This window comes from Gopherus evgoodei, chromosome 8, assembly GCF_007399415.2.
Source record: "Gopherus evgoodei ecotype Sinaloan lineage chromosome 8, rGopEvg1_v1.p, whole genome shotgun sequence".
NCBI classification, from domain to species: domain Eukaryota; kingdom Metazoa; phylum Chordata; order Testudines; family Testudinidae; genus Gopherus; species Gopherus evgoodei.
Genome location: NC_044329.1, coordinates 103,359,069 through 103,372,005, shown reverse-complemented (window position 1 = coordinate 103,372,005; position 12,937 = coordinate 103,359,069). Strand labels below are relative to the sequence as shown.

General features: G+C 39.7%; 1 protein-coding gene across 1 annotated transcript in view; it reads left to right on the top strand.

Moving 5' to 3' along the window:
• C8H1orf185 (chromosome 8 C1orf185 homolog) overlaps window positions 1–12,937 on the top strand; it is a 39,548-nt gene that overhangs the window by 14,916 nt on the left and 11,695 nt on the right. Inside the window, exon 4 of the mRNA XM_030573942.1 lies at window positions 5,543–5,669. Within this exon, the coding sequence (XP_030429802.1) occupies window positions 5,543–5,669 (127 nt within the window). The remainder of the gene's footprint in view (window positions 1–5,542; window positions 5,670–12,937) is intronic.

Below are 12,937 nucleotides of genomic sequence, written 5' to 3'. Positions count from 1 at the left end.
GTTTTTCTTCAGGTCTAAGAAAGAAGGAATTGAATTCTATTTCTTCTCGTGGATCATCAGTAGAATTCTTTACCATGTTTCAGTCAGTTATACCAGGGCAGTCCCATTAAGGAGAGTTGGAATATCCAGCCATCCTTTTTCATAAACAAAAATACCGGTGCAAAAACTTTTAACGTGACAAAATGTAGGTGAAGTCATAACAAGTGGGTGGAACTGGGCCAAGATCAGTGTAACAGATTACACTAAGGGTAACATTTTGCCAGGCATAGTTTAGAAAGTTGTTTTATTGCTCTGTCTGTAAGGGGGATGGAAGTGTAGTTTTGTGACCATTTAGATATCTTGTTTTTTAAAGAAGATAATTAGCTATGGAGAGGAAAATTAACCTTATGTAATTGGCATTTCTCTAATGGCATTGGTCTCCAGAGTTTTAGAATGAATTTTTGAATTCACCCTCTCCTGACAGTCAGCCCAGTAGCTTGGTGAAACAGGTTTCTTTCCAAGGGTTCCTACAGCTGATTTCTTTCTGAATTAGCATGTCAAGTGAAAGACCAATTTTCATAGCATTAATAAATGTGTGCTGTTTTCTTTGCCACAAAAGCAAATCAAAATTAGTTTTAAAGGAACACATCAGATCTACTCAATTTCAAACAACGTATTCAAACTAATTTCAGGTCTTAAACCTGCTGCTGAAATCATGATGCTAAATTGTGAGAGTTTAAAATCACATTTCTTAAATTGTTTTTTCTCTCTTTTTTAATACTATGGCCCAGATCCTCAAAGGTGTTTAGAATCTGAACCTGTATGGCATAGCCACACAAACAGGAAGATCTCCAACAGAGTGACTATGCATACGAAATAGTGAACTAACTGCATACAGTTAGCTGTCAAACTACTCTTTCTGATTTTCACACATCATCAATAATAACTATTGTGCATAAGAACGGCCATATTGGGTCAGATCAAAGTTTCATCTAGCCCAGTATCCTGTCATCCGACAGTGGCCAATGCCAGGTGCTTCCGAGGGAATGAACAGAACAAGTAATCATCAAGTAATCATTCACCGTTGCCCATTCCCAGCTTCTGGCAAATAGAGGCTAGTATCAGGACACCATTCCTGCCCATCCTGGCTAATAGCCAAAAGTTTATCTAGTTCTCTCTTGAACCCTTCTATAGTCTTGGCCTTCAAACATCCTCTGGCAAAGAGTTCCACAGGTTTGCTGTGCGCTGTGTGAAGAAATACTTCCTTTTGTTTGTTTTAAACCTGCTGCTTATTTATTTCATTTGATGACTCCTAGTTCTTATGTAATGAAGAGTAAATAACACTTTCTTATTTACTTTCTCCACACCAGTCATGATTTTATAGACCTCTAGCATATCCCTCCTTAGTTGTCTCTTTTCTAAGGTGAAAAATTCCAATCTGATTAATCTCCTCATATAGAAGCTGTTCCATACCCCGGATAATTTTTGTGGCCCTTTTCTGAACCTTTTCCAATTCCAGTATATCTTTTTTGAGATGGGGTGATCATATCTGCACGCAGTATTCAAGATGGGGCATACTATGGATTTATATAGAGGCGATATGATATTTTCTGTTTTATTATCTATCCCTTTCCTAATGATTCCCTACAGTCTGTTAATTTTTTTGACTGACGCTGTACATTGAGTGGATGTTCTCAAAGAACTATCCATAATGACACCAAGATCTCTTTCTTGAGTGGTAACAACTAATTTAGACTCCATCATTTGATACAGATAATTGGGATTATGTTTTCCAATATGCATTACTTTGCATTTATCAACTTTAAATTTCATCTACCATTTTGTTGCCCAGTCACCCAGTTTTGTGAAATCCCTTTGTAATTCTTCAGTTTGCTTTGGACTTAACTATCTTCAGTAGTTTTGTATCATCTGCAGATTTTGCCATCTCACTTTTTAAAGCCACAAGGGACTTTCTCTGACTGCTTACTTTGCTTAAGAGCCTTTGGTGAGGGACCTTGTCAAAGGATTTCTGAAAATCTAAGTACACTATATCCACTTTATCATCCTTGTCCACATGCTTGTTGAGCCCCTCAAAGAAATCTAGTAAGTCAGTGAGGCATGATTTCTCTTTAGAAAAACAATGTTGACTCTTCTCCAACAAATCATGTTCTGTGTCTGATAGTTCTGTTCTTTACTATAATTTCAAACAGTTTGCCCGGTACTGAAGTTAGGCTTACTGGCCTGTAATTGCTGGGATTGCCTTTGAAGCCTTTTTTAAAAATCGTTGTCACATTAGCTATCCTCTAGTCATCTGGTACAGAAGCTGATTTAAATGACAGGTTACATACCACAGTTAGTAGTTCTGCAATTTTACATTTGAGTTCCTTCAGAACTCTTGGGTGAATACCATCTGGTCCTGGTGACTTATTACTGTTAAATTTATCCATTTGTTCCAAAACTTCCTCTAACAACACTTCAATCTGGAAGATTTCCTCAGATTTATTACCTTAAAAGAATGGCTTAGGTTTGGGATTGCAATTTGCAATTGAAATTTCGCTAACAGTTCCATTAAATTGTAAGCTTTTCAGGTCAGGGACCATCTGTTATATATGTTTGTACAGTGCCTAGCACAGTGGGGTTCCACCCTGGCCTACCATAATGCAAGCAATATTAATCAATCAAAATTATTCAAAATATAATTGCTTCAGTAAAAATATAATTGCTTCAGTCAAAATATAATTGTTCTCACTCCTCCATACCTATATTGCCTCTGAAGTGGTAACAGAAGTATAAATTGCCTTTCGCTAGCAAAGTAAGCAGGTATGATTCTGAATGCATAAGTATCTGTTAAGAAAGAAAATGCAATTTTTACACAGTGTGCTGACCATAATCAAACTTTTTTAAAATGTCACAGCCGTTAAAGCAGAGAGATTTAACAGTCAAGTGTGAGATTTGTCATATGTTGTGCTTAGTTGGCCGACCGAATCGAAGTCTAACACTCAACTTGATGGCTTTTCTCTTTGTCTGCCTGTTTGTAATATGATAATTTTTCAATGCCGCATCTGATCAATTCCAAAATTTCAGGGAATTTTCTAGACATCCATGGTTAGAATCCTATTGATTTTGGTGAAAACTGGAAAAAAATAGACAGGAGGATACTGGCAGCCCCTGGCATTTGGTTAGTAGAGCTAGTTGCTTCGGTCACCTCTGTAATTGTCTATAGTTTAAAGGATCAGTTGACAGTCATTAACACATTTCATTTTAATGATACCCTCAACTTATTTCTGTCCATCCTCCCAGTACAGTTTAAAGTCATAAAGTTATAGGGCTGAGAGGGACCCCGAGAAGACATCAAGTCCAGTTTCATCTGCTGAGGCAGGACCAAGTAAACCTAGACCATCACTGACAGGTGTTTGTCCAACCTGTTTTATAAACCTCCAGTGATGGAGATTCCACAATCTCCCTTGGAAGCCTATTCTAGAACTTAACTACCCATATAGTTAGAAATTTTTTCCTAATATCTAACCTAAATCTTTGCTGCAGATTAACCTCATTGCTTCTTGTCCTACCTTCAGTGGCATGGAGAACAGTTGATCACTGTCCTCTTTGTAAAAGCCCTTAGCATATTTGAAGGCTATTATCAGCCTCCTGGGCCTCTGTCTTCTTTTCTCAAGCACTAAACATGCCCAGGTTTTTTAAGCTTTCCTTATAGATTAGGCCAGTGGTAGGCAACCTGTGGCCCGTGATGCGGGCCTGGCCACCACTTCCCGCAGCTCCTATTGGCCAGGAATGGTGAACCGCGGCCACTGGAAGCTGCAGACAGCCATGCAAATGTAAACAAATGGTCTAACAGCCTGCTAGCAGATTGCCCTGACAGGCCGCATGTGGCTTGCGGGCCACAGCTTGCCCACCATTGGGTTAGGTTATCTAAACTTTTTATTATTTTTGTTGCTATCCTCTGGACTCTCCAGTTTGGACACATCTTCCCTAATGTGTGGCACCCCAAATTGGACACAGTTCTCCAGCTGAGGCCGCACCAGTGCCAAGGACAGCAAGATAATTTCCTCCCTTGTCTTACATGCGACACTCCTGTTAATACATCGCAGAATGATATTAGCCTTTTTTGCAGCTGCATCACATTGTTGACTCATATTCAATTTGTGATCTAGTATAACATCCAGATCCTTTTTAAGAGTAATACCACCTAACAGTTATTCCCCATTTTGTAGCTATGCATTTGATTTTTCCTTTCTAAGTGAAGTACTTAGCAATTATCTTTAGTGAATTTTATCTTGTTGAATTCAAACCAATTCTCCAATTTGTCAAGGTCATTTTGAATTCTAATCCTGTCCTCCAAAGTGCTTGCGACCCTTCCCAGTCTGGTGTCATCTGCAGATTTTATAAGCATACTCTCCACTCCATTATCCAATGCTGATGGTGTTGACGCCCTGAAAGCCTTCTCTTCCAGACAAACTAAATGAGAATGGTGAGGGAGCAGAGTGGGGAATGGAAGTACACACAGAGCCCTGAGAAGGGCGAGGGGGGACGATAATGGAGGATCCTGTCTTGGGAGAATGGGGATCCCACAGAGTACCTGGCACAAGGAAGGGGGTAGGTGCCTTGCAACAAGTCCGTGAAATAGAAGGGGATGGGAGGGTGGTACACAGGGAATTTGTGAGGAGTGCAAGAAGCCACCTACTCCTAGGGTTATTAGGAATTGAATTTATTTCCCTCTGTACTTTTCAAGAACTGGCTAAACAAGGGCAGCCAGATGCAGAGAGATACAAGTAAACTATGACAGGCTGATAAAGGGAAAGCAGCAATTGTAACAGGGGGCAAAGTTGTGGTAATAGGAGATACTCTATAGGAGTAATAGGGCAGGGAAAATATGTTGACGTTAGGTAGGATAGGGAATTGGGAAGAAAAGGTAGCAGGAATTTGTGTCCTTGATTATGCATTAGGGATCCATAAGGAAGCCAGAAGTGGGAAGGGAAGAGCAAGATAGTGTGGGGGGGATCAGAGTTGAGGGGGATGAGACTCAAAACTTTTGTTGCCTCTTAAAGAGAAAGACAGAAAAAGATAAAATACACAACCTTTATATTAATAATTTACTGAGAATGCAAGTAGAGATGGAGATGTCTTTACTAAATAAAAAGTTCATGTAAAGGATTAATGTAGTTAGCTGTTGTGAGACAATCCTGTAGACTCAAAAATAAACCCATTTAATTCAAATGATGATTTCAGAATGTGTGTATCTGAGGTCCTATATAGTTTTAGTTTGAGGACTTACTCAGCATCACTGCTTGTTATTGAGTTTCGTATCAGTGGTAAAATACAAAGTGTCCTGACAAAGTTATTATAGGCATTATTCTCACTTACATGCATTCATGGTGTATTTTTAATGACCCTGAGGACTTCTGTACATTAGTATGAAAATAAAAGAAAAATATTTGCTTACAATTGTTACATTTATTAGCATGCTCTGAATTCAGAACTTTCCACAAACATGCATACTTTTAAATTTCATATGTATTCTTATCGTTCTATTTCATATTCCTTTCAGGCAGCTTTTTCAGTTTCTCAGAACCATTATGAAAGATGAAGAACTTCCAAACAAATTTGTACCAATTGATGCTCAACATGATAAGCATATGTCTCTCTCTCAGAGTTTTCATGTTGGAAAATCACAGGTAAAACCTAGCATCTCTATTCTAAAAATAAAATGCAGCCCTAACCTTATTTGAATTCCAGTCTTGTTCTCAGTCTGGTGATATGAGGGTAGCTATACGCTATATCTTTAAAGTTCCACAAAGATACCTCTTTATGTCTTAATTGTATCCTGCCTCAACTGTAAGTCACCTTATAGTTCTTGGGACATAGTAGATATTTATAAAAAAGCATTGTTACAAAACAATTTTGTGATCACTTATAAGGAATATTTCTCTTTTCTGAGTAATATGTAACAAACCACCAAGAAAAAGCACCTTATATTTACTCCAAGAATAAAGTACCTTAACATATCTTAGAGCAAGATTATGTTCATCCCCTAAATAGATGAGCAAATACAGAAGGGAAGAGTGCAAAGATCTACATAGGTAGTGTTGGTCTGGAGGCAGTCCAGGGGAAGACAGAGCAAGTTATGGATGCTCAACACATCTGAAGATCAGGTCCCAAGTCACTGGTATCTTTAATTTCTAGACCAAAGTTCTCTCTCTTATGATGACACTGAGAATTTTAACAAGATGCACCATTTGCCACACCATTGACCCTGGTGTGCCTCCACCATTTGTCTTTATTCCTAGAATTAGGGCTTGACTGCCTGGTACAGCAGTTCACATTAGAGGACTGTGATCTTTCTCTCTTGTTTTTTAACTTCTTATTAAGGCAAAGTTATAATAAAACATACTACATTATTCAGGATCAGGTTAACATTCAAAGAACCTGCCTAAAGATTCTGGCTTGCTGCCTGGGGAGCCCTCCTCCACTGAGTATGGTAAAAAAGGTTACCAAATGTCTAAATACCTATTCTCTGACACTTTTGTTATGTATGTATTTGGTGTGAAAGCTTTTCCATTACCAAGACAGTCCATATTTGACTATATTACAATTTCCTAAGAGGAGTAACAGATGGGTGTGATTTCTAAAGTGCACTGACATGCTGCACACTAACAGGCCTGTGTAGACCCTGCTGGCATGCACTAGAAGTTCCCTAGTGCATGTTAACATAAGTGCTTCAAAAAATCACACCCCACTAGTGCGCATTGCCACAAAACCTTATACTTTTCTTTGTTTAGCGCCCCCATATTGTCAAAATTCAGTTAACATGCTGATTGAGATCCTTCCTCAGTTCCAGCAAACTATTTCAAATATTCCAATATAGATATTTCCGATACATCAATGCTTTGAGGGACCTTTTTTGTGTGGGACTTAATTGGCATACATGCATCAAGGAAATAAAGACTGCACTAAACTCCTAATAAGTGTCAACAGGTACTTTGTGGTCCAATAATAATAATAATGATGATAATATTTTGGGTCTGATATGCACCTGTAGATATGATGGTTGTTCTTTGAGTGCTCGCACATGTCCATTCCAATATAGGTATTTGTGTATCCCGAGCACAGTTACCAGCAATTTTTCCCTTAGCGGTATCTGTTGGGTCAACTCTAGTACCCTCTGGCATTGTGCAATCATAGTGCTGATATAAGGCCCTGCCAGTCCTCCCCTCCTTACCGCTCATGATGGTTGCTGGAACCTCTCATTGCTTAGGCAATCTCATCTTAGTATTTTTCCCCTCAAATTTTAGTGTAAATAGTTTAGTAGTTTGTTTAAATAGTTTTAGACCAGAGGTCCCCAAATTGTGGGCCATGGCTCCCCGGGGGGGCACAAGGGAACATTCATGGGGGCACAGTGGGGCCTGGATGGCAGAAGGGGAGTGCCATCCAGCCCCGCTCTGATCCCAGCTCTGCTCTGGGCCCCTGGCTCACAGCCTTGGCCAGCTCTATTCCTACTACTTCCTAATCCCAACAGCCAAGAGTGGGATCTTAGACCCATTTTAGACCTGCTCAGTCTCAATCACTATCTCAAGAACCTGAAGTTCCGCATGGTCCCCTTGGCTTCCATCATTCCCTCACTGGATCCTGGGGATTGGTATGTCACCTTCGATCTAACAGATGCCAGAGTTTGTGTCAGATGAGAATTTAGGCACTGCAGACACCCCACCAAAACGGAGGATTCTCCTCTCCCCACCCCACATTAACCTTAAACGGGCTTCCTTTTCTACTACCCAGAGGATAGGGCCATCACCACAAAGACCTTTTTTTTGCCCTGGATTTGCAGTTTGTTCTGTTTTTCAGCCTCAAATTTTAATAAGCTGGAGACTGTCCCCTCAGGCTTCTTTCACCTTCCATTCTGTCTGCTCAATCCTTTCTTTCACTTAGATGTTCAATTGAGGAACTTTCCTTTGTGGGCCAGTGCCCCATTTTGACTTTCCAGTCAGTTGAGGGTTCCAGAGTTGCAGAAAATGGCTTATAGAAGAACTAGAAACTCAGCCTCAGTGTCCTATTCTGAAGAGGACCTGCACTCTTTCACTGGCTTCCCCATCATGGAAAAGCTGCAGAAAAATAAAAAAGAAAAGCAAACATTTTACAGGAAGCAGACACACTCCTACTAGCAACCCTTATTCTCTGTTAACCTCACATCCAAGCTCTGTATGCAGAGATAAAGCCACTGGTGTGAGCATAAAAAAAGAAAAGGAGCCCTCCTTCCACCCCTTACTGTTTCCTTTCGCTGCTTTTGAGATCACTGAGAGCATTCAAACTGGATTCCTTCCCTCTCTATGAGAGGGGGCTCCTGGGAGATGGGTCTCTCAGAGAGACCCTTTCTTTTGGAATATTCTTCCTCCCTTTCTGCCATCCTAGTCCATAGTAGCTTGAATCTGTTGAATTCCAGGCACACTTCAAAGCCCATCTCTGTTTGGTGGAGGGCTGAGCAGCTGAACATCTGATGGGAATGTGTGTGTGGAGGTAAAAGTTTAATGTAAAAACCTGCTAATGCTAGAGAACAGGCAGGTGTTACTAGTTAAATAGCTAAATGGTAACTATTTGAAAAAGTTTTAATTTGTCCCCATGTCTAATAAAAATAAAGGCCACTGTGCCTCAATCTTTGAAGTATCCCCTTCCAAAATGTAGTTCAGTCTCTTGTCCATTCAATCCTCAGCCTCGCTGCCAAAATTGCCAAATACAGCCATGTGGATTCATGGCCACTAGAAACTGGACTGAAACCATCAGTTCATTTCATGCATGTTAAACAGCCATCAAATATTAATTTTTGGCTATGACTGACCTGGACAAGATTTGAAGCAGTGATCATTTCTGTATCCCAAACTGGGCACTAGCAAATAGAAGCCAAATGCCAAAGAGATCTGTTTAATACACCTACATTTCAGTATGGAATATTTGCTCGTCAACTAACAGAAGTAAAAAAGGGTTTTCCTAACTGCAGCTCAAAAGGAAGAATCCATGGGCAGACTCTGGGGAAACTAAAATAAAGTGGGGGCAGGAGAAAAGAATAAATAGTCTTATTTGGCATACAACCTTTTGGTGCAGATGAAACCGTCAGTTTCCTGGGTTCTTCATGAGTCTTGCTCAGATCTTGATTTGGGAATCTCCTGGTTTCGTTACCTCATTTTGATTGGAAAGAGAGGGAGAAATAAAATCCCCTGATATAATTAAGCAGTCAGTTTTCCCAGGATCTTTAGGACCACACCATTTCTTCTTAATACCCCTAAGATATTTCCTCTCTTTATATACCTACCTTGATAGGACCAGATGGAAATCATCTTTGCAACTGGCACACTGTAAGCTTGGTTCCTTTTGAAGGATATTAATGCTGTTCCTGCTTTACTTAGTGTAGGATATATGTAACATTACAAAGCCATTACCCTTGCCCCGAAGATTCCAAATTGAAGTGTTATTTTAAACAGCTGTTACTTAAATATTAACTTTGTCTACTCTGTAACATGTTGAGAGAATCCCCATGGTCTCAGAGATTGTAGTGTATGGAATTGTGGGCTTGAATATGTGTAGAGTAATATTTGAACACTGATCTTTTTTATCAACTTTAACAAAATTCAGCATAATCTGAGGAGGAAATTAGTAAGAATTATTCTGTAGCTTTAGTAAAAATGTTCAATTATTTTAATTATAGCATTTAATGCTTACTACATTTAATTTTGTTATTTTATGTTGTCAAGTTGTACTCCTCCTATACAGTTAAAATTGATCCTGTGGATTTTACCCTATACAAACTTAGCTTTGGGAATCTTATTCCATCCCCCCCCATAGCTGGTACCTTGTTCAAAAACATTATCTCATGCAAATGCTTTGTTTAGAATCTTGTCTAAAGTCTCTTGAGAAGTAATGATTGAGAGTTGGACTATATCTTAAGAGAAGTTCCTTAAAAGTAAGCATTAAAGGTGACTATTAGTCTTTTTCTTAGTGATAATTTTACATAATTAGCAAAATAAAATCCATTGTAATCTGTAACTTGTTAGTGACTTGATAACATTTTGTTTTATGTATGACAGGAATCAAGCAAAAAGCAAACAGAGGCAGCAACAGGTACTATAACTTTCAGAGTCCAGAACACAAAAATCTGATTTACATTATTGAAAGCCAGCACAAAATAAAGGAAAGTAAAATGCCAAAATTAAATACTAACCCTGATTGGAAAATACCATGACCAAGGACATAGGAATTAAAACAGAAGCCCCATAGCATAGGTTTTGAAAGTTACAGAAAAAAATATTTTCAACATTGTAATAACGTGTCAGGCCTTACCGTCAGTTGGTGGAAATTGCCATAACTTCACTGAAGATCTGGCCCCTTTCTTTTTGATGCTGACTGTCTTTATACATCAATACTATTAGTTCCCTTAAAAACTGTGATAGCAATAAGAATATTAATTAGCTTCAAAATAATAGAAAAGAGGCAGCCAAAGAAAACTATATTTTATTGAAAAAGTGCATACTAAACTAAAGAGATGAGGACAAATTTACTTTCTTCATTAACCAACATAACCTTCATGTTGACTATATGTTTTACAAACAGGTCATCATATCTGTAAGTATCAGTTTGGTTATAAATCATGGCTTTGAATCTCTTCACATCAATTTCTCAATGTAATGCTACTTCTTCAATGGAATTACTGTGGATTTTGTGAACTTATAATCAGGCCCTTTAGTTTTACCAAATATGTAATGCAATTTGATGCCTGTTACTCTGCAGCATTAACAGCCTAACCATCTGCTTACTGTATGGACCAGCTTAAGAGATGGTGTACTATAATTGATTATTTAAGCACACACAGAGATAAGCCAATGTGCAATAAGTAAGTGCGGTGGTCCTCCATGTAGAAGCAGTTTACTCTCCAATTTCCTGACGGAGCCACTGTCTCAATTTCCCTCCTGGGTCTGGGATAAGCATACACAAACTAGGAGTTTGAAATACAGTCTGCTTTCCTGGGTCTAGTATATTAACATACAAAATACATCTCAACATTTGAACACTACTGCTTGCAAGCAGGAAGAAAAGAGAATGAATCAGTTAGGAACCCCTAGCAACAACTAACTTTTGCATCGACTAATTTTATAATTTACCTACTATATTAAAAATAATTCAGTTTTATTCTGTTTGCAACAAAATTAATGACAACAGTACTTTGTGTGAGTACAACTACTTTATCTCAATTCGATCTATTTATTTTAGCAAGTGGTTGCTTTTATGAAATCCTGAAATAGAGCAGGGAGGGATGAAAATCTTACTCAGCCACTGTTAGAAAAAAATAAAATGACTTCCGAACTCATTAAATTGACAGTAAAGTTTTACACTAAACTATAAAATGGAAGGAAGTATTTTTATATCATGCAGTTTTGAAGATTAAAATATATAGGATTTGACAAATCTATAGATTAAAACTTTTTAGGGTTATTCCTGTATTCTTTGACATCCCATCAAACAGATCCAATCACAGTGTTTTAGTTTGAGGGATCCTGTTGCAGCAGCGCCATCTTGCCAAGAACCAGTCTCTCTCCTGGTGAATCAGCTTTGTCAGTCAAGCAAGTGCTGATACTAGCAACCTCTGTCCTTCTTCCCCCATCCAACAGGAATGAGATGGCTAGATTCTCTCCAGATTTTCTGATGAAATAGGGTTTTCCCTGAGAAGGAAGTTATGTGCATGTGCGCGCACACAGCTGGAAATCTCCAGACAATTTTGTTTTGGAGACTGAAACAGTATTCTCTGCTTTGGACCTCTCCAAAGAGGACATTAGGGAGTTAAAAGTTTCCAGAAGAGGCCTTTTCAAATTCAGGTAGAGCCAAAGACCTGCTTCCCTATTTTTGAGGACATTCTAGAAATCAAGAAGAATCCTGTGATAAACCCCTCTTTCCTAAAGACAATGCAGAACCATAGGCTATCCAAAGTGTGTTCTGACTCATGTTTCTTCTTCTGTGGTCTCCCTCCCCTCTTGCATAAAAGCAAAATGATATCCTAGTTAAGAAGTCCATGTTACCAGTGACTGGGGCCAAAGCCAGCTGAAAAGGTGCCTAGAAGGTAGGATCAGCTGGAGCTAGAGCCTAACTAGGGCTATAAGGGTTGGAGCCTTCTTGCGGCAGGTAGGCCTGGTGCAGAACCTTTTTCTTTCTTTGTTCCTTAACCAGTTTGGAGCCCCCCCCCTTTTTTTTTCCAGGCCCTGCACAACAGTCTATGGGGAGGAGACTGTGAGAAAGACCTATCTCCAGGGCATGGTAGGAAGCAACCCAAAAACACTCAGCAGGGGGTTTGAACAAATAGACCCTATCTGCTTCATAGTGGGTTGCTGAGCAGAAACTCAGAGTAAAGGGTGGGTGAGGGCTCCCTTACCAGCCTATGTTGGGTAGAGTTGTGAAGATCCTGGAGCCAAGGGCTGGCAGGCCCAAAAGCCTGAAGTTGGGCTGAACTTCTGGCATGATGCTGCCAGACCAGTGCTGTGTTGGACTCATGTTTCCCCAGAAGGGGCAGGACTAAAAGTGACCTGGCCAGAAGGCTGAGTTGCAAGAAGAAACAGACCATTATAGGGCAGGAATGGCTGTCAGCAGGGGGCTCTAGTGGAAGAGAGCCTGCTAGGCCATGGCAAGCCACCAAGGGATGCACTGGCCCGTGAGCCACATGCTTACAATAATATTCAAGGTCTCAGGATTTTAGAGGAATCTGCCTTCTTCCTGATGCTATGGCACATATATGAAAGAAGATGGTACTCCTTTCAGGTAGAGAAAAGGATAGCATTGTGACAGGTTCAGTCACAAAACCCCCCTTGGACTGATGTGCTGAGGCTGCCTCTGAGGCCGTTTTCCCTCCCAGCCTGGGACTTCAGAACCCTGTCTTGTTGAGCCAGACACACTAGCCTGCTGCAAACACAGA